The sequence below is a fragment of the Dipteris shenzhenensis genome, chromosome 33 (assembly GCF_047967505.1).
Source record: "Dipteris shenzhenensis isolate YYH24624 ecotype China chromosome 33, Dip_SZ_1.0, whole genome shotgun sequence".
NCBI lineage: Eukaryota > Viridiplantae > Streptophyta > Polypodiopsida > Gleicheniales > Dipteridaceae > Dipteris > Dipteris shenzhenensis.
Window position 1 is genome coordinate 19,209,362 of NC_141628.1, and position 21,365 is coordinate 19,230,726.

Below are 21,365 nucleotides of genomic sequence, written 5' to 3' on the forward strand. Positions count from 1 at the left end.
CGATTGAAAACCACTTTAATCAAATTCCAAACTTGCTCACAATGGCCATCTAGATAGTCGTCTTGGGGTTTGGTTCACATCTACTGATTTTTGCCTCTCTTTTTTTTTCTTTTGGGGGGGATGAGGGGTGATACCCTCCACAGTTTATTCAAGGAGGTGGCTAGGCCCCCCCCCTAAGAAAAAAAAAAGGCCACAATATTACAAAAATTGGGTCCCACCCCTACAACTCGGCCTACATTGCATATCAGGCTATAGATGCCTACTAGATAGGGTTTGAACAACATGTTGGATTTACCCTTAATTTGTTCAACTGTATCCAAGAGCACCTCTTTACATACAACCTCATTTGGTTACCCTTGCCAATTATCACTACCTAAATGTTATAGCATTTTTTAACTTCCAAAATAGCAAACAAAAAGCATAGTTGCCATAATGTCATGGTAAACCCTAAGTATCACCCAAAAGAACTCTCTTCCATCCACCTGTCACGCAAGAGTTGACTCATCAAACCTACCTTGCCTATTAGCCTTTTCCAACTCATCAAACCTACCAACCTGATAGCCCTTTCCAATACCCACCATAAACATCTAACCATAAGGTAGGATCAAAGCAAACACTTGATGTCTTCTATGTGCATCTTGCAAAGAGGGCATCTTGAGTTGATGTTAACCCTTTTTTTTCAGATTCCATTCTGCAACCACCACCAATTATGTAGGAGCTTCCAGGTAAAGAAGCAAAATTTATTAAATTGGAAAGGTTTAGTATTTATGTTGCCACCAATTTATACCTCTTCTTGACTTCCAACCTCATGGAGTCAATCAATAATTGACTTGCCCAAAGGACACATTTAGCTATTATTGCTAGTATAATTTGACAAACAAGAATGCATAATTATGCATTTACTGTTAATAAGGCTTTTATTGACATTACTATGGCTACTACTAATGATAAAATTAGTCGGTTAATAGGCATTTTTCCTTGGTTATTTACATTTTTCATAATATTTTTGCATCAGTTTGATGTAGATGAATGAACATATTAATGCATAAATAAAAATGCAAATGAAAGACAATACAATGTTGAAATCCTTGGAGTGGACTACAAGTCAATTTTTGCTTGCCTAAATAAGTGTATCCTCTATAGAAAGGAGTACGAACAAGAGAAGCCAACAGAATACAAGCCAGGCCTTAGGTATCAGCAAGGCATACAAGTGAAAGAGACATTGAGAAAGATAGTGCAACGCTCATTATACCTAGGAAAAAGCACATGTTTCATTAGTCCTTATTGGTGCAACTCTTCTCACGATCATTTGATGATGACATTTTGTGAACTTTAGTGGAAAATCATGTAGGCATATCGAGAGCAAGTGGCTAGAGATTAAGAGGACCAATTGGATTGTTAGGATATGAGGAGGAGGATTAAGAGAAAGAGGAAACTAGGAGAACAGAGTGGGGGGGCTAGTTGGACTAGCTTTATAAAAAAAACAATCGTAATTGTATTGCTATTAACTCTATGTATATAGTGTCATATAGATGTTGTTATGCAGCTCTGTACATATAGCCACATAGATGTTGCTATATAACTCTATGTGGATATAGTCATATACATGTTTTCTCCCAAAAAAATTTGAGACAGTGCCTCAGTGCATTGCTAACGCATGACATATCAAGCGTGATGTCCAGAGAGACTATCTTTTATAAACCTTTTGTAAGGCGCATGCATCGCAAGAATAACTACATACCTTGTATCCAGTTGTGAAATATGCTTATCCTCAACATTAATATTATACTAGGGTAAGAGAAAGGTGATGCCATCGCTTGTATGATCCAAGCACTAGCTTTGTGGAGGCCTTGTGAAAGGTCATGAATTTGTGAGGTAACAATAACAATAATAAGATTGTCGAACTTAGCTGGGGAGGAAGATGACAATAAGGTTGCTTCTTGCTCTGTTACATCCACTCTCAAGCAAAGTCGCTTGAACTAAGTCAAAGTAAAGTTACTCTAATGAAGTCAGAAGAGGATGACAATATTATTACTTCGTGCTCCATTAGATTCACTATAAAGCAAAGCTACTCTTTCCTGTTTTTTCAAATCATTTAAGGGTTGAGACAATGCTAGAGGGGATAAAGTCGGTGCTTCTCATAAAGTGTTTCCCTTCACCTATTTGAAAAAAAAACTGTTTCCCTTCACAAAGTCTACATTTCCCATTTCTTCTCCTTTGCATATCGTGGTGCTCACAAAAATAATAGTAGGCCAACTAAGGGCATAAAAAGGAGGGAGAGAGATCCATGAATTCAAGTAGTAAATAACATAGAGAGTAGGCCAACTAAGAGCATAAAAAGGAGAAAGAGAGTGCCGTGAAGTCAAGTAGTAAGATGAGGGGTCACTTGAAAGCTATTAAATAACATATATATGGTTGAAAACTTGAATGTCCCTATCTAATGGGATAAATATGGAACTTATTTACATGGGTGATTGAGTAATTCGAAGGATGGAACCCCATTTTTGTAAAATGGTTGATGGGGATGGTAGGCTTTGATCATCATTTGGGGAGATCATTTTCTCAAGATTATGAATTTATATGAATAAAGAATATGTGGGAGATGATTGTGGTTGGTAGAGTGGCTGAATACAAAGATACCTTCAGACCAAGAGTGGGAAGGACTACAATTCTTATGATTGTTGTTGTGTTAGTTCCTACTCCTAATTTATAGGTCCATGGGGAGAACGTCTGTTTTTTGTGCACTCCAAAAATTTTATTGACATTTTGACTTGCATTTGCAAGCATACAAGAGCTTCTAACAAGTTACAATGCGGCCTCTCGTCAATGGTGGCGATTGACGGAGCATCATTTCCATCATCCAATCCACCTTGTCTCAAAATCAAAAATCTACCATTTAGTATGGTAATGTTCGCGTTTATTTAAATCCCTTCCGCTACAAGATGAAAATATGCACAGACACTAAATACCACTACTTGACATTGAATTGCACCCGCACAAAGCATGCAAAAACATTCATCTAATACAACTACCAAGTATACAAATTGTAAAAAACAAAAAATTCAGGAGGAGTAAGTTGCCAAGGGCATAAAAAAATTATTGTGGGGTGGCCAATTTGAGGGTAGAGCAAGGGTTAGAGAGTGATAGGCACATATACCATAGGAAGTAGGTACCCTTGAGAGTGATAGGCACATATACCATAGGAAGTAGGTAGGCAGCCGGAGGAATACCTCAACCTAGGGCATATTCAACTTGGCTTACCAATGCACGGTTACATTTTTCGTGCTGATGAATGACTTAGTATGCCCTATATCGAGAAGTTTGTAGTACATTTTATTGATGATATATTAGTTTACAGCAAGTCTTGCTGAACATAAAGAACACTTGAGAAAAGTGTTAAATGCTTTGACACAAGCTAGTCTCTTCTCTATGTAAATAAAAAGAAAATTGTGCTATGCATGATTAAGCTAGAGTATTTGGGTTTCATTATAACTTGTGATGGGGTTGAATGGATCCAAAGGTGCCTGCAATTTTAGTGAAACCAGGACCTATGAATGGAACAGCTTTGTGATCATTCTTAGGATTTGTAAAGTTCTAGAGAAGACATATCAAAAGCATATTCTGATATCATCTCTCCATTGACTGAGTTGGCCTCATAAAATTACCTTACGTTTGGGGAAAGAACCAACAAGAGAGCTGTAAGAGAAGGACTTGTCTTTAAAAATTGTTGATCCTAGAAATCGTATTTCCTAGAACCCGATACAAGCGACATTGCAGCAAGAGCTGTTCCGTTAGAAGAAGGGAGGCCTGTTGCCTTTGAAAGCAAGAAGCTTTCACCTTCTCAAAGTATTGGCCAACTCATGAACAAGAGTTGTATGCCAAATCCATGCCTTGAAAGCATGGAGATATTATTTATATGGAGTAGAGTTTTATGTCGATGTCCTCATGATATTCTGAAATATTTTTGTAAACAGCTCGATTTAAGTGGCTGCCGCGCAAAGTGGGCAGAAAACATGCAAGAATTCCATATGGAGATTCAGTACTGAAGAGGAAAGGATAATAAAGTTGCTGATGCGTGACATGCATTATGAAGAATATGAGTTTCACAGTACTAGAAAGTGCTCTAATAGGGAAACTCAAAAAGTGGACAAGTTTGTCCACAAAAAGTGGGGAAACTCAGAAAAGTGATGGTATGTTTAAAAGAAATGGCAAGGTAAATAGTACATAATCAAAATGATCTTGGCTAGCAGATCACCCATCAATGCCATGTTAACCCATGTGTGGGACATCCAATTGTTGAAAAGACATATGAGGCTGTAAAGTGTGATTTCTTTAAGCCAAAGCATACTCATGAATATGTTACACGATGTTTTTCATGTAGAGAATGCAGGCAGGGTCCTTAAGAAGCATTTAGGAGAAAACAAACATTCAAAGAAGGCAAAAGAAGAATTGCACCAATTAAGATAATCTATCTCCAATAAGCAGAACACAAAGATGCCCTGTAGATGAATATTGCAATCATGAAAAGCAGGAAGCCATTTTATTGAAGATCCTTTGATTTTAAAAAGAATTCGACTGTATTGAACAGTAAAAGGTCAGTTACAGGGGGCACCTCAGTCATGTGCTATTTATAATATCTGCCTCATGATGAGTTCTTTCTACATATTTTCTACAGCCTGACTGGGCCTGTTCTGCCATCCATTGCCTGTTTTTTACACAAGCTCTTGTACGAAAGTACATGCTTTGTCCATTATAATTGGTGAATAAATCCCACACTGCCTCTTCTTTCTGCCAAAATGAAGAGGCTCAGACTGTATCCTATTTTGACTGTAAATGGGGCCTTGCAAAGAAGCCATGCTTATTCACGTTTTTCAAATAAAAATTGTGGTCAACAAATTTTCTGTCATACGGCGCTCCACTGTACACACCACCACAACATGATTGACCCATGATTACATCAAAACCACAAATTTGTCCATAGGAGAATGTAAGCCCCAAGATTTCTCTTGATGCCTCCTTGAGTGCTCCATGCTATATAAATACCACTGGAAAAGTCTACAAAAATGCCAGGATTTATTGCTCATCTTTTGTTAGCTACCAAGTGACAAAAGAAAACAAAAATTATTCACTTCTTCAAATGGGTTCGAGAAAGGATCCGTTTCCCATAGGGGCTGCTTCGAAGCAGAGGAACATAAGGATGTATAGCATCAACCAAGCTCACATGGAGTGCCCCCTGTGATACCAATCATAGTCAGTCTCGAAATTTGAACCTTAACAATGCCCTAAAAAACAGAAACTGTATAAACTATAGGAATCAAATATGGTGGAATTCACAGCTGAAACTGCAAGAGGGAAATAACACCTTCGTGACTTGAAGAGCCGACTGAATCACATAATTAGCATATGGATCCTGTAGCAACTGGCCAAGAACAGAGCTTGCGATTAGCTCCTTCACAATGTACGCCTTGTTATCCTCTGTGGCAAGCTTGAGACACTTCTCCACCACATTGCTGCTGAACTTTTGCATTGCAAGATGTGGGTAGCTACCTTCAAGCCTTGACATCACTTCTGCTGATGCCCAAGGCAGGCCCAGTTCAAGAATGTATTGGACAACATAATTCCTATAAGAAAATGCAACCCATTATAACGGCCAGACTCTATAGTAAACTGAGCTCAAATTCAAGAACAGCCAAAAGAAGTGGAGTGAAGAAAATGAGGCCAGGTTACCAACGTTCTGCGGGTGTGGGTCATTGTTGCATTTAAATATGCATTTCCACAAAGATGGGAAAAGAGGGAACCATTGGGGGCACTGGGTTGTTACCATGTTTTCTAGTTCTGCTGTGAGGAATTTTTTGTGCAGATCCACAACGTGCTCACCCACACTTCACAGGCACGGTCATGTTAAAATGCAGACCCATGAAAATGGCAATGGCAAGGCAACAGACGCCCCAAGCTCCTCCCCCCGCCCCCCCAGACACCCCAAACACACATGGGTTCTCACCATATCGCAGAAAACTCTCTCTCTCTCTCTCTCAAAATGACACAGAAAATTTTACAACCCAGGGGCAAAAATGCAGTTCTATAAACAGGAAATCAACCCAATGAGCAGCTATGGAATGAAGAAATACCTTGAGGAAGACATATCAGTATTTAAAAGACAGAGACATTTAATCTAAAAAATCAGGACTAGTTCACATGATCTCGAAGTGGAGAGAGGCAGGTAGGCAAGATCCAGAATCCCTAGCACACAGGCTAGCCAACAAGTACTTACTACATAAAGTTTGTAATATTTAATTTCACTGGTTGTAAGGGATCACTATTAGTTGACATTGATCGCCAGTCCCATAGATCCTGAAGGGTCTCACATGGACTTTAATACAATCATATCATATCTCTCATGACAATGGCAAGGGCACAGCAATGAAAACCCCTCCCCCACACCAAAAAAAACACACATTGGTTCTCACCATATTGCAGACCTACCTCTCTCACTCTCTCTCTCTCTCTCTCTCTCCCTCTGTGTGTGTGTGTGTGTGTGTGTGTTCTACCATAAAAATTAGTCATTCATTTGTCCAGACCTTTACAGTAACTATCCTCTATTAACAACGTATTGACAAAAAAGTAACTCTCTCTAAAGGACCACAAGGTACCTTAGGATCCACATCTCACATGTTTCACATATGGGAAGGGTCTCTTCCCACCACCTCCATGTCAAGACTGGGAGGTATATGAGACAGGAAATTCAAGGAGCGCCAGAAACATCAAGTATGTGATTGGAATGAGGTGGAGAGAGGGTACAAAGATGGATCTCACCTATAGATATAGAAATCTGTACAAAAAAAGCTCCAAAAGTGTTGCACTCTCTATAGTATCTACATAAGCCTTGAAGCGAGATAACTGGGTGTTGTATCATGGCGTATCTTCCACAATATATGTCTTGCGTTCCAAGTTGGTGATTGCAAGTACATTGTTCTATCTACATGTTTTAGCTATATGCTATGCTACAGGGAAGTGTACCAACACCTGCAGCAAAAACATCCGCTGAGGGATGGCACCAACATGAGCTCTATTTGCTGAACCCTTTGCAATAGAACCCCTCCTGGATCACCACATGCCTCTCGTAAGCTTCATTAGCTAGCTCTAGGGTGGCCTTGCATGCTGCTCCCTCCTGCACTCGCATATACTCTGCTACAGCCTGTAGGTATGTACACTATTCAGCCCAATACTGGCTGAGGACAAATAAGGACTGCCCCCTCAATGGGGCCTTTATAGGCTAAGGAAGCCTTCCAGTCTGGCCAACTAGACTGATGATATGGCTGATAAGATAAAGGTCCAACTGGCCTGCTACAGATTGGGCCGAGACCCAGTCTGTGTATGTTGACTACAGTGGCTGGCCGACCATGCCACATGGCAGTCTAAACCCTGTCTGTAACACTGCCGCCACACTCTGCTGGCTCCGAAGAAGGAAAACCTATAAACACATTTCAATAACTACTATGAAATATTACCATGTGGTTCAAGAAAGGATATAAGGCATTCAATGTGGGGCATTAATCCTAGACTTCCATCAGATCATACACTATCTCAAAATATCGATCAGCACAGCTATCCAGTAGTAACTCCATATGATGACGAACAAGGAAGAAATGCACAAAAAGCATTTCCTTGTGTTGATGAGAGCATATCTCAGCTTATCCAGCTCTCCAAGAGCTATTATAGCTCTGAATGTCTTTAACGACCTGTTGCCAAACTCCTCAACAAAATCCTAGTATGTCTACGTGCCAATAAAGAATTATTTTTTGCTCGATATGTTGCTCCAAAAATGAGCATATCATGTTGAAGGATTATTAAAAAACCCTCAGATATGCATCTCCTTATATATTTATTTTGTTTTATTTTATTTTATATAAAAGCAACTTGCAAGAAGTATTGCTTTTTCAGAGAGACTTGTGGCTCCTTGAGCATTTCATCCGCCACCTAGACCAGCACATGCTAGCCATCTTGGTATTACTGATGATCCATCATCGTAGACATTACTCTCTCGGATCGTTGCTTCAACTAGACCCATCGAATGAATACATCTGAGGCTTGGATCATAGATTTCTCACAAGCCTCTATAGATAGGGAGAATCTGCATTCTGGCTCCTCTCGTCTCACACTAGACAAGTTCTAGACAATGCCAGATCAGCAACCTGCTGCACACAGTAGATTGTGAAAGTAGGACTTATCACTCCTTTGCCCCGACACAGGGAACAAGATTTGCAGTTCAAGTATCCCACACTTTACATGCGAAACTGTTTCTTTTCGTCCTACGTGGAAGAAAAATGCTGATTGAGCTTGTCTCGCCCATAAAGGGATGGGATTCGATTCCTATAGTCTGTGCTAGGTCCCAACAGATAATAAAATATTAATCTCTCTCTCTCTCTCTCTCTCTCTCTCTCTCTCTCTCTCACAGCAAGGGCCTTAGAGAGCCCATTGCTTCAGCCCATGGTGGCTGGTATGAGCTACTTTGTTGATTGTACTTTGTCTCATAGGCCCGTGAGGCCTCCCGAAGATGTTAATACAACTTTCTTTCTCTCTCTCTCTCTCTCTCTCTCTCTCTCTCGCACACGTGCATGTGTGCACCTGCGCGCACGCACACATATACGTGCAAAAGCAGGTGCAAACACACGTGCCTTGCACAAGACCCCTGCACATCCAAACTGACACAAAAACCCCTGCAAAAAGACGAACTGCTTGAGATTTTCTCACAACAGAGCACTGCAAGACATAATGCATGCAATTTTGCTCCACATGAGTACATTTTCAGGACAACCTATGCCACATGGTGTAGAAGTGGAAATTCAAGGCTATAATGATGCTGGATTTCCAAATCATGCATTTCAACAGAAACACACATTTTCTAATGTGAGAGCACCCACATGCATAACGTCCCACTTTCATAAAGTTTCCACAATAAGAAATGCTAGTGATTCCTTCTATACAGACATTTGCATGCCTTGTATTAGATGGTCTATCAGGCGAAACTCTTTTTCCTGATTTAACATGCAAGATCTCTGATCACGAGATACTTATTTCAAATTATAACAGCAAATTCAACTGCACAAACATACCCAAGATTTGGAATTGCCCAACACCAACCCTCCATCAGAGCAGAGGCCGCCGTATAGGCTCAAAGCAGGGCTCTTTTTTCAGTTTCTGCTTTGAATGCATTATGGATGTATGAGCGATGAGTGAGATAGGAATATGTGAAAGGACTAGCAGAAACAATGTCTACTCCATCTCTGTTTTAAAAGTCATGGGCAACTGTCCTTCCTACCTGCAGTGCTAACCTTGATGTTTGCTCATGATTTGTGTATACTGGTGAAGGTCATTGTCAATATCAAAAAGTTTCACTGCTTTGCTCAGTGTGGATGAAAACCCTTCAATGCCCAAGAAAACGTGAATTAGCCCATGCAAAAGAGGTCAATTTGAAGGCACGAGTAACTACCCAAATGGATCTTGAGACAGTGTGAGAGCATTTGCAGCAATTTCTGCAACCAAGAATTGCCTTTGTAGTCCTGATGCAAAATCCACGCATCGTTGTAATACGCAACATCCATGTCGATGTGACGCAATCTCCACACAATGAGATGCAGCAGCATCAAATATAAACTGCCCAATCCCCACAAACCGATTTATTATAGAACAGCAAAACGTGATAATACAACAATCACTATACTGCAAGTGGAGGGAATTTAAAAGATAAGAAACATTGTATCCTTACAGATATTGCATAAAACCTCATGAGCTGTCCATCACATGTTTAAGAGGTAAACTATGACCCCAAATGAAAGTTAAGGCTACAGAGTGGATTGTTTCAAAAATGAGTTCATCATACCTGACTGTCCTCGTTGCTAAGGCGCTGCAAACATCTTTGCACTACATGATTCCCATTCAAATCCTTGATCAAGGTCACCACACCTCTCTTTAGAGACGATCTCACCATGGATACTTGCTCGTGAGACCGCAATGTCTCAATCAGTTTCTGAACAGCTCTTGTTCTGTTAAGCACACATCCACCTTAAGCTTCAAAGGTTTGAAAATATATTGTTCAAGATTTAGTTATATACTGTCCAAAATTCTCATTCAAAGAATTACTTCGGCACAGAAGCTAAAACTAGAATACAGAACGAATGCATACACGAACTGAATGCATATCTGTACAGCAACATTAGGCGAGCTCATGAGGTCAAAACAGAGAGGAGCCTCAAACTTCAAGTTAAAATTTTACCCGTGCATATTCACTGAAATGGTGATAAGAACATCGTTCTGTGTTACAGCATTGAGAATCTCCATGCGATGGGCTTCATTGCAAACCTCAAGAAGCTTCTGCACAAGATAATTTCCAAAAGGATCCGTCATCAGCTCAACTATATGATCCCTAATTTCCTCAAAGATCTTACTGACATCTTCTGGCTTTCCTTCGTCAAACTTCCTTTGCAAGAAGCGGCAGCCATGCTGGTCTTTAGCCATATTATAAATTCTCCCCTCCACCTCTTCCAATGTTGACATTTTCATCATTTCATGAGAGGAGTGCATTCCGTCTTTTTCCAAAACCAAGAGCTGGTGCACACCAGGTTTCCCTGCCAGAGGTGGAACAGCGTGGCCATTGGTCACAAGATGTCCATTTCCTGCAAAATCCTTCCGCCGCCTCCTCCCTGTGGGGGCAACAGATGCATGATCTCCATTGCTTTGGAAACTCCGTCGGGGGTGAGTCTTGTTAGACAAAAGGGTCCCAAGCCTTTCGTCATGCCCTCGAATTGCTGCAGCCAATGTCTCCTTAAGTGACGAGGCAGGTACACCATTTTCTCCATAGCGATGGAGATGCAAGAAAGGGCAAGTATCCCCCCGAATGCAATGTCCTTGGGCAAAATACCTGCAGTGATTTCCATGCTCTGCCAATCCCATCACACTTTTCCCATCCGGCTTGCTCCAATCCGTCTTAAGTGTCGCGGCAGCTTGATGGTGCTGGTCAGAAGATTGCGGTGCAATCCCAGGAACAGCCATTGCCGGAAAATAATTCAAGTAGCGAGAAGCTCCGAGAGCGCTCCCTACCTGACCATGTAAGTTCTTGTAGAGAGCGGACTGTGGCTCTAGCAGGTGCTGCCGGGGGAGTAGCCGGTCCTGAAATTGCTGATGGTGCCTATCTACCGCGACCTGCCGTGCAAACTGCAGCTTCTGCTGCTGAACGTAAGACAATACCGCCCCGTCGTAATGGAATTCATCTGGAAGTGCATCCACCTGAAAACCATTTCCGTGGGGATCGAATCCTCTACAAGCAGATGACTTCGCTATAGGCAACATTGCTGCTTGAGAATATTGCGGCGACGCAGGACCCTCAGGCGCAAGTTGCTGCTCCTGGGAAAACCTCATGGAAGGCCGATCTACGCCGGTTGCCTGCAGAGGAGAATTCCAATCCAGACCCTGCGGCTTCATCAGTTTGTGAAGCTTCTGAGCCGTTGAGCGAGAATTCCGTTCATCACCGACAGAGACAGATGATCCATTCGTGATAGGCTCCTCAACCGAGGATGGCTTCCGACATGTGCTTCTCAATGGCGATTGAACGAGAAAAGCTTCAGGAGCCACATTAACCATGTTGCCACAATGCTCATACCCGTTTGGGTTATCGGGCAACAGTTGCGAAGGATCAGGATCGCCCTGGAGGTTCAAATTCGCGAATGTTGATCGTAGGGATACATCATCGTAGGAAAACTGCCGTGGAAGTTCATTGCCCAGCTCACGCGGGGATTGGAATGCCTGGAGATGGCGATGATCCTGCTGGTTCGGAGGGAATCGCAGGTGCCTCTGCTGCGGAATCCGTTCACGAACGAGAGGCATCTCCGAAGGAAGCTCTGCATGATGAAAATTGGAGACGCTTGAATAAGGGAGGAGGGAGGGGACGTTCTTGTTGATCACCGCTGTTCGCTGGCGAAACGGAGCCTGTTCTTCGCCGGGGGTGCTGTGGCCATCGTCGAAGTGCGGAGGGGCAGAGGTAGCGCGGGGAATCTCTCCGAGCAAGACATCGATCTCCTCTTCAGGCTCCATGGCAGGGGAAGAAGAAGACGAGGAAGCAACAAGCAAGAAGAAACTGCAGCAGCAATGGCAATGAGGCAAAAATCAGGCGAGCTACGCCATGGAAGAGAAGCAAGCTGTCGAAGCTTTCTTCTTCTCCAAACAGAATTGTGCTGGAAATCGCCAGGGAAGGATGATGCTGTCGCCAACCGCCAGTTGCAAATCCCAAACTCGGTGTTCCAGTCGGCTGCGATCACCAAAATCTTGGCCGATTGCATGCTACATCCCGCGTCATCGTCCACCTTGCCCTGCTTGATGCTTCCGTTGCCTGTTTCTTCCTCCACACAAACTTCCGATCCCTTCCGTCTCCCAATGACACCCGATTGATGATCTTCTACTCCCGATGCTGCTGCTGCTTTTGCAACACTGCCGTAATCAGATTAACCTTTCCATGCTGCGGAGCCCCTTCCTCCTGCTGCTCTTGCCGAAGCTTGCCTTTGCAAGCTCGTTCGGAACCACGTTTCAATACCTTCCGTCGTGTGAAGAGCCTCGTCTCAATACCGTGCTCGTTCGGACGAGGAAAGAGCCACCTTCCGTCGAGCAACGAAGCGTTCAGATTGATGATCGTCGACTGAGGACGCTCATCGTACTGCTACGGCGACCGTGCCGCTGAGGAGCAAAGAAAGGGCGATGCATCAATCCGGAGCAAGTGTGAGGTAAAGCTTGCGTCTGCAAGCTACGAGAAAGGGGAAGGGAGGCTGAGTAAAGCAGGGGGGGGGAGCGTTTGGATGAGGGGAAGAGGGGAGGGGGAGGAAGGTGGGGAAGAAAAAGGGGGGAGGTGAGCTATGGCGATGGCGGAGGAGCAGCAGCAGCAACAGAAACAGAAACAGAAAAACAGAGGTTTGCTGGGCTGGGTTGGCGAGAACACAAAAAATGCTGCTTCCTTTGTATTTGAGAGAGACGACCATACACCGCTTGGTTCACTTGCTCCCCTTCCTCCTTCCTCCTCTTCTTCCTTTTAGTCCCCCCCGTCCCCCTTCTTGATCCCTCCTTCCCCTTAATTTGTTCCCCCCTATTTTTGGCCCCCTTGCCCTAACCCTCCCCTCTCCCTTGAGAACACATTCCCCCCTACGACGATCCCTGGACGTCCAACCAGAGCCATGAAACATTCCGTCGTCTCATGGCTTCTTCTGCCTTTCTTTCTTTGCGATTTCATCGCTCGTTTCATGAGATTTTCGGATGTAACCAGCCTTCCCCACTTACTGCAATCTCTCGAAACTAGAGGATAAGCGAATTCGATGCTTAATTTCTCCTCAAAATTCCCGATATTAGCGGCTACAGCTCCACAACTATATGCACAAAGTCCTCAAAGGACAATTTTTGGTTCATCGCAAAGTTCGATCGCCACCGTGGGAATGCTCTTTTAGGCTTTTAGGGCATCTGCCCTCCTCATGACCAAAGCCGCCATCTTGTGGTGCCCTAGCCTGTAAACACCCTCAGCAAGCTGCCCTTGCTTGAATCCTATTGAATGTCTCCTACTACTTGGCGGACCATGTGTGTGCGACTAGGAAAAATAACCAAAATGAAAGAAAGAAAAAAAGAGAGGAATAAAATTAAGGAAATTTAAAAGAACAAAAACCTCATCTCATTCATATCCTACTTACCTCGCTGAATCTAGCCCCTACATCTAAATTTTCCAACTTTGGCACGTCCTTCGCCTCTTCAAATGTCTTTGGCTCATCAATAATCTTTTAATCATCTTTTATTTGAGCCATTAGTGCATTCCAATAAGTCTCACTCTTGCTTGCTCACCCGCTCTTTCCCTCCTCTTCAAAAATTTCCCCCTATCTCCCCTCTCCCCCATTTGCGTCGTTTGTCTTCTCCCTTTGTCTCATTCTATTGCTCTTTCAAGCCTGATGTCCCATGTTTCTTGCACTAGTGTTTATTATGCAAAATGGCGAGGATTAGTAGATCATGTAAAAGGATGACATGAGCATCCTATGGCATGCACAACATCAACTAACAACAAGAGCCTTGCTTGCCCCTCCCCCCCCAACCCCGGCTCCAAACTCTCTCCATGCAAACACATTAGTAACACATTTAACATAGAGTGTAAAACAAGAGAGCATGAATGCTTGTGGGCACCGCCTCATGGGTTTTAGGAGCAATGTATGTGTGTGTGGGGGTGTGCATGCGAAGGGGTAATTTTCCAGTGTAATGTTGCCGCTTCTTGAACTATGTATAAGAATGTTTCCAATTCATTCTATTGTGTGAGGACTGCATTTTATCAAGGAGTATCCACACATGTGTACTTTCTTTGGATGCCATTACTATTGCAAAAGTTCATGAATGTTGTGTTTGTGTGAGAGTGCCTGTGCATGTGCACGCACGTGCATGCGTGCACACGTGTGTGTGTGTGTGTGTGTGTGTGTGTGTGTGTGTGTGTGTGTGTGTGTGTGTGTGTGTGAGAGAGAGAGAGAGAGAGAGAGAGAGCCTTTCACTAAAAACCCATTCTGGGGGAAAGGAATAGTTAACAAAGTTTTGTTCTTAAAAAGCCACATCGCAAACTCATTTCCAAGCCTACAATCTTGGCTTCATCCTAAATAGTGGTTTGGAAATTGAACCAGAAGGCTCATGTCCTCAATTTTTGTTAATTTTTTTAAAAAGTAAAACTGTCGAATATATTAAGCAAAAAATATGGGTGGTCAGCCCTAATAGACCGTTTACAAAATGTCCTCAGTTGAAACATTGGAAGCACCAACGTTTTGAGGCTTCCATTTAATTCTAGTAAGAGCCTATCATTGTTGTACGGGTTCCATACAAGAGGAAAGACGGGATGGGGCAAGAGAGCAAAAAAGCGGGATAAGGGCAAGAGATTGGGGGACGGGGGATGAGAGATTGGGAGGGGGGTATCCCTCTTGCTCTATTTCAAGGCCTACACTCACTAAATATAGGTGGCTAGGATACAAGCAAGCCATACGAGTGAGTTTATTTGGAAGAAAAAGCTTATTTAGACATTCCTCTAGCAAGACAATGCAAATAAGCCATTAGCATAGCCTCATTTAAACAAGTGTGAGTATATTAAGTTGATAAGATAGCTCCCCAATTAATACAAACCATATCAATTGCACAAACTACAAACCATCACCAATGGCCAAAACCAAACTTCAAAACAGATGTCTTTGCTTTATGTACTTGGGGCTTGAGCTTCACCCTTCGTGTATTTTAAAGGATGGCTCAAAGGCCACGGAATAATGCAACGACCTACTCTTCTTCTTCTTTTTTTAGACATCAACGATGACCTACTCTTTCTCTCTTTTCCCACCCACTCCCTTTGCTTTTCTATGTCTTGTTCCTCTACGGAAGCATCAAGTATGTCTCATGCTACCTAGTTTAAAAAATATATAGCACATATTCCACTACACCTCTCCTTCTTTTCCTTCCCTTGCACATGTCTCCTGAAATCGGATCATCCCTCAAAGATTCTATTACCAATCTCATGAATCATAAATCTTTGCTAACAAGATGCCATCCTACATTGTAACCACTGCTTTTCTTAGGAAAAAATGCTTCTTGTGGCCAAGGTCCTTAAGATTGATTGAGAACATGTGTCATGCAAAGGTAAACATAAGCTTTCATATTTAAGCTATAAATTATGACTCAATGCTCAGTATACCTTGTATGGCATAAATTATCACTCAATGCTCAGTATACCTTGTACGGCATGAGGCAAGGCTAAGGGACAAATGGGACATCATGGAAGCCTTTTTCTTGGGAGGCTCATGCAGTTTTAGGTTATAAGAAAGCATTCTTTTATGGAACAACCTTGGAGTTCTAACACTGCAATTTACAAAGATGTGGAAATGCATAGTCTAACACTATCTTTAGCAGCCTCCAATGTCTATCATAGGCCTATGATAGAAATCATATTTTTACAAAGATATTCCTTGGAGAAAAAATGCATGCAAATTTTCACCTCTAAATGGACAATATAAAACAAACATCAAATGTTGTAAGTAGGCTATTTGCACTCTTAAAGTCGAGCTTGCTTAGATAGGGAGCCTTTATTAGAAGATATAGTTCTATATGACACAATGTAGTTCTGTGGATGTGTCATACAATCAGTCACTTTTACCCAAAGAGTATCACTTGCCAAACTTTTTTCATTTTAAGTCATGTTGTATTTTTGAGTATTATAGTCTTTTAGTGGTGTGCGCGATTGTTTATGTTTGCATATGAAAGAATTTCCAAGTACAGTCATGAAGGTGGAAACATTTTAGTTATGTTAATTATGATATGCGCACTATGTAGAAAAAACCTCACTAAAACACTTACATCTAGTTTTCGTGAGCTTCTATATGTAGCAAGTTACCTTCGGCGGACATATTATATCAATACATATCTTATCTCTTCAAGTAAAGCAAAGGGATCTTCTTGTAAGTTTAGCCTTGAAAAAATCATTATCAATCATTTGATGTTCCATTGTACGTATTATTTGCATGCTTGCAATAATTCAATATATTCATTTCAATAAGCAAGTCATATTTTCCTTCTCTTTCTAAGAAAATGTTTTTAAGACACATAAATACATTAATCGCATTCCTTGTGCCATGACTTAAGTTGTCATCTTTAAAAGGTCTTATCATAGCCTACTAAGTGATATGTCTTTTGTTGTGGCTCCTAATGTCTCCTCAATCATCTAAAATCATAACTCAACATGTATAACTTGGAATCAAGCACATTTTGTCACAATACAAAGATAAGATTCAAATTAAAGTTCACATTAAATGAAAAAAATTATTTAACTTTGTCATTGTATCGATGAGAGTCGTGAGAGTATGGATTAACCTATGTGTATACCTTTGTGTCTATTGTTATTGAATACAGTCAAAAATTAATCATATAAGTTTTTAAGAACATCATCATCACTTTCATCAATATCATTGACTTCAATTACTTGTTGCTTTCTAGGCCTTCTTTCTTCACTTTGTTTGTCAATGCCTAATTTAATATTAGTAGGATGCTTCCTCCTACTCTATCGTTGTCCCTAATGACTATTTTCTTTGTCCTACTTCGATTCTCCGACCAACTCTATCATTGACTTGATTCATGATATGCCCCTCGACTGGCGTGCTATAGAGAGTGGTAGTGCCAGAGGGCCTGAAAGCGAAATGGGAGGGGAGGGGGACAGGTGGCATCGAGTGAAAGCTCAGTGCCACTTCCTCCTTTTGTTACAAACACCTAGGTGTACTTGCACAGCAAGTGAGAGGAAAGGATTTGCATTTCAGAGGCTTATGCGTAACTAGCACGAAGAGGACAAAGAGAGGATTTTACATTTGACGGCAAGCAAAGACTATAGTTTGAACACCTGACAAGGTTGGCACATGAAAAAAAAATGTCAAATATAGCAAATGTTTGATCTACGTTACCAAACAACCCATCAACCTTACATACACTCCACCCCCCAATGAGTTAATCATTTTTAAATTTCCTTGGCCAATTTGGGGGATCTATATGTCTCCATTATTTTCTCATCTATACTTCCCATCTACCTATTCTAAAGGTCCTTAAAATCAACAAAATATTCCATACATATAACTTGTCATGAAGGAGAAACACTATTGAAAAGGCCTTTTTTTCAGTGGAGAAATGTAACAGGTGAAAAGGCCAAGATAGCCTAATTAAGTTAAGGTCATATAGATTTTCATGTAAAGGGTGACTAGTTCAAGACATCCTTTACCTACTCATAGATCTTTCCATTAGGCTACACTAGTGGGAAACCCATGCTCCGCATGAAGTAGCGCCACCACCTAGGCACCTCCTTTGCTCCTGTAGCCCCCCCGTTTCCTTGCCACCCCTCTTGCCACCCCCCCTTCCCCTTCCCCCTCCTCCCTCCTCCCCCTCAGGACTTCTTGCTAACAGTCCATTGCCTTCTCTTCCTCCCTTTGTACCTTGCCTCACCCTCATAATCGTAGCCGTATCCGACTCTCCATCTTCTAGCCTCAACCTCCCTTCTTCTATAGATTTCCCTCTCAGAAGAAGACAATTTTTGCCTCTCCAACCAGCTTCTATAAGTTCTAAAAACTTTGCTTCTTTTAATTTATGACGCCCCTCATTCAACATCAGGCTTCCTTGCCCTGAAACCACGAGGCCTTGAACGTGGAAATTGTAGAGCATGGATTGTTCGAGCCGTCCGAGCACTTCTATCCTAGGGTTCTCAACCCCCCTTGGTATGCTCCTTCTTGACCCTCAGGAACGATCGTATTGCAAAGCGTTACTGTCCGGAGATGAAGCCCGAGGGAGTATCCGGAGTTCTGAGTCACACCACAAGGTATGTTTTCATTCTTCTGTTGAATCTTCTGTTGAATTGTAGGCTTTTGTGAGAGTTGGCTAGTATGCACTTTGGTCTCTTGGATTGGTATTTTCAATGGGGACGTGCGAATTTGTTTACCACGACATCAGATCATGGAATGAAGAGGCTGGTGGTAGTAGAAACCAATTTTTTTCCTTTAGGGCAAGAATCGATGCTGTTGGCAAACGAAGACATGGAGCACATTGGCTACCACACTTTGCTAGAGAGAGCTTTCATGCTTGCTCTACGTAGTTGGGAATCCAACGGGCATCGTCTTCCTGAAGGAAAGCTTGCGGTGTTCTACAACAAAAATAAGGTGGAAGCCTCTGGCTATGCAGCCACCTCAGCAGATCTTGCTGGTGAGAATGTTTATTTGGTTCCCTGCTTTGCTAACGATCCTCATCCTAAAGTCAAATGCAAGGAAGACGGAGTGCTAGAGATTTGCACCTCGGGTGCATTATTGAGGATCCAAGGCAATCAGAATAATTGCCAAAGCTTCAACGTGAAGGAGACTCATGTAACTACCAAAGCTTAATCCACGTGTCCCAAATTCATCCAATGGTCAAAATTATCCATTCTAATCGAATGATGGAGAATTCTCCAATCGTCCTCCCCCAAACCTCTCCTTGAGAGAGAAAAGAGATGAAGATGCTATAAAAAATATATAAAGGGTCTTAAATTCTTACCCTCATAAAAAATAGTGGAGCACTCCCCTTCATAAATAGAAAGACGTTCCCTTTAATTTTACCCCACCAACCGTGCATTACAAATCCTTGCCCTCCTCATTTTCCACTAATTAATACATTTTTGAATTCTTGTCAATTATATGTCTTCATAAAATAAGCAATCCTTGTGATGACTAATTGCTCAGTCAAAGGAAGGTATGAGATGTGGGGCAATACATGAGAAGAGTGGAGCCCTCCTCTAATGGTGACATGTTTACACCTAAGCATTCATGTCACATCGATACTACAAAACGTCTACTTTGCGACCCACAAGCAAGAACTAATATTTGGAGCTTTGCTAAGTGCAGAGGGTGGTGTGTAGTTGATACCCTCTAGAGTGCTTGCGAAGGTTACAATTTCTTGAGCCTTTTGATCACCAACACAATGGTTTCTCTAAGCATAGTTAATCGATCCAAAGAATTACTTTGGAAGGCTTGTTCATTTAGTTGCTAAAATTGGTATGATAACTAACTCGTGTGATTAGTCATGTCCTAGTGTGAATTACTTAAACATGAGTGCATGAGTGAGACTTAGCATGTGAGTGAGACCTCCAATATGTGAGCGAGACCTAGCGTATGCATACGACCTAGTTAGTGGCCACTATTTAACCCTTTTACTTATGGTTTACTTTGTTAGAAACGTTACCGCGTGAATGATTTAATGAAAGTGCACAGTTTGATTTCACATGCACTTTTTGCGTTTTTTTGGGGGGGGATTTCACATGCATTTTTTGGCATTTAGCATTTGACTCTTAAGAGAAGATGTTGTTTATTAGAAATTTCTTTCCAAGTATTATTTTGTTTTTTGGCTTTTTTCCATCTTAATTGATACTTTTAGAGTGGTGTCCCCCTCACCCCTCCCTTTCTCTCCCCATGTTTTTTGCAGAAACCATTCTCTCCATGTTAGAAAGCCTTGCTTCCAATATAATATGAGGCAATGCCAACGAGCATTCATGCTAATCCTACAAGGTCATTTGTATTTTGGCCTGCCCCGTGGGGCGTGGGGGAGGTCTAATTGGAGGTTAGCTAAAATCACCATTTGAATTTTAATGATTGGACTAAGTTGGAGCTGCTATTTGTATCCCTCCCCCCCATCTCTTCTTCTTCTTTGTCGTCTCTCTCTTTCTCAGCTTTCAATTCCCCCCCTTTTCCACGCACCACCTCCTTATGATTGGATACCCTCCATCTTTTTCTCCCTCCCCCTCCCCCCCCCCCCTCTCTCTCTCTCTTCTTCTTTTTTAAAAGAAGAATTTTCTTTTTGTGAAAGTCCTAAATTTTATGATTAGTCCATCTCCCCACTTTCTATTTCTTTCCCTTGAAATCCTCCACCTTTTTCTCCACTCTCTCCTCTCCCCCCCCTGCCCCTCTCCCTCTCTCTCTCTCTCTCTCTTTCTCTAATGTAGCCTTCCTATACATCATCTCTAGTGTATTCTTTTTCACTTTTTTGATCTTGGGAAGGCTTTATGAATGATTAAATATCACTCTCACTCTCTCTCTCTCTCTCTCTCTCTCTCTCTCTTCCTCTCCCCCAGCTTTCAATTTGCCCCCTTTTTCATATCTCTGGTAGGCCACATGAATGAAATTCATCTTGTTTTTTTAAATTTAAAACTCACCCACCCAACTCACACCCCTGGTTGAGGCTATGGGGGGGCATCATCCACCGCCCTGGTAGGCTGGCTGCCATTGGGAGCCCTACCACTAGGTTGCGGCGACAGCTTCCTCTTGTTGCTTAGGGTGTTTAAACACTGTGGGCACCCAAGATGCAATAAATGCATCTAAACCGAGGGCGGGCTTAGGGAGGGCAATCTTGCCCATCCATGGGCCTTGGGTGTGCGTGTAAACGAATACTTGAGGAAGCGCATCTAGTGTCTTGCTTGCCTTTACTTCATGATAACGAATGCGGAGCCAAAGATTATCTGCGGCATCAAAAAAGAAAGCCCGGAAAGACCGCGTCCACGCAAGCGCTGATGTGGCAGGAGATCTGGCCCTCCGAATTTCCAGAAATTCGCGAGCGCCAAGAAGAGCCACGTCAGCAAGGTTGCGGCGGCTTTCTAGGACTGAGGCGGCGTCGCCAGTGAGCCCTACGCGAGGGACCGTCCGATCTGCGCCACGTTGCGTCCAATCGAACTACAGGCCCTGCGTCACGGCAACCGTGCAGTTACTTAATGGCGACCCTAGTGTGTGCGTGCACAAATGGCCTTTGCAGTTTAATGAATGCCACGTTTGCAGTGTGTC

At 42.3% G+C, this 21,365-nt stretch overlaps 1 protein-coding gene across 1 annotated transcript; it reads right to left on the reverse strand.

Moving 5' to 3' along the window:
- Positions 1 to 4,599: 4,599 nt before the first annotated feature.
- Positions 4,600 to 12,956, reverse strand: LOC147879790 (uncharacterized). Its single transcript, XM_087371977.1, has 5 exons — positions 10,274 to 12,956; positions 9,881 to 10,043; positions 9,491 to 9,654; positions 5,363 to 5,621; positions 4,600 to 5,233 (listed from the first exon to the last, which is right to left on the reverse strand). The coding sequence occupies exons 1-5, from the start codon at positions 12,085 to 12,087 to the stop codon at positions 5,126 to 5,128; spliced, it is 2,508 nt and encodes an 835-aa protein (XP_087228103.1). The 5' UTR covers positions 12,088 to 12,956; the 3' UTR covers positions 4,600 to 5,125.
- Between the last annotated feature and the right edge of the window lie 8,409 nt (positions 12,957 to 21,365).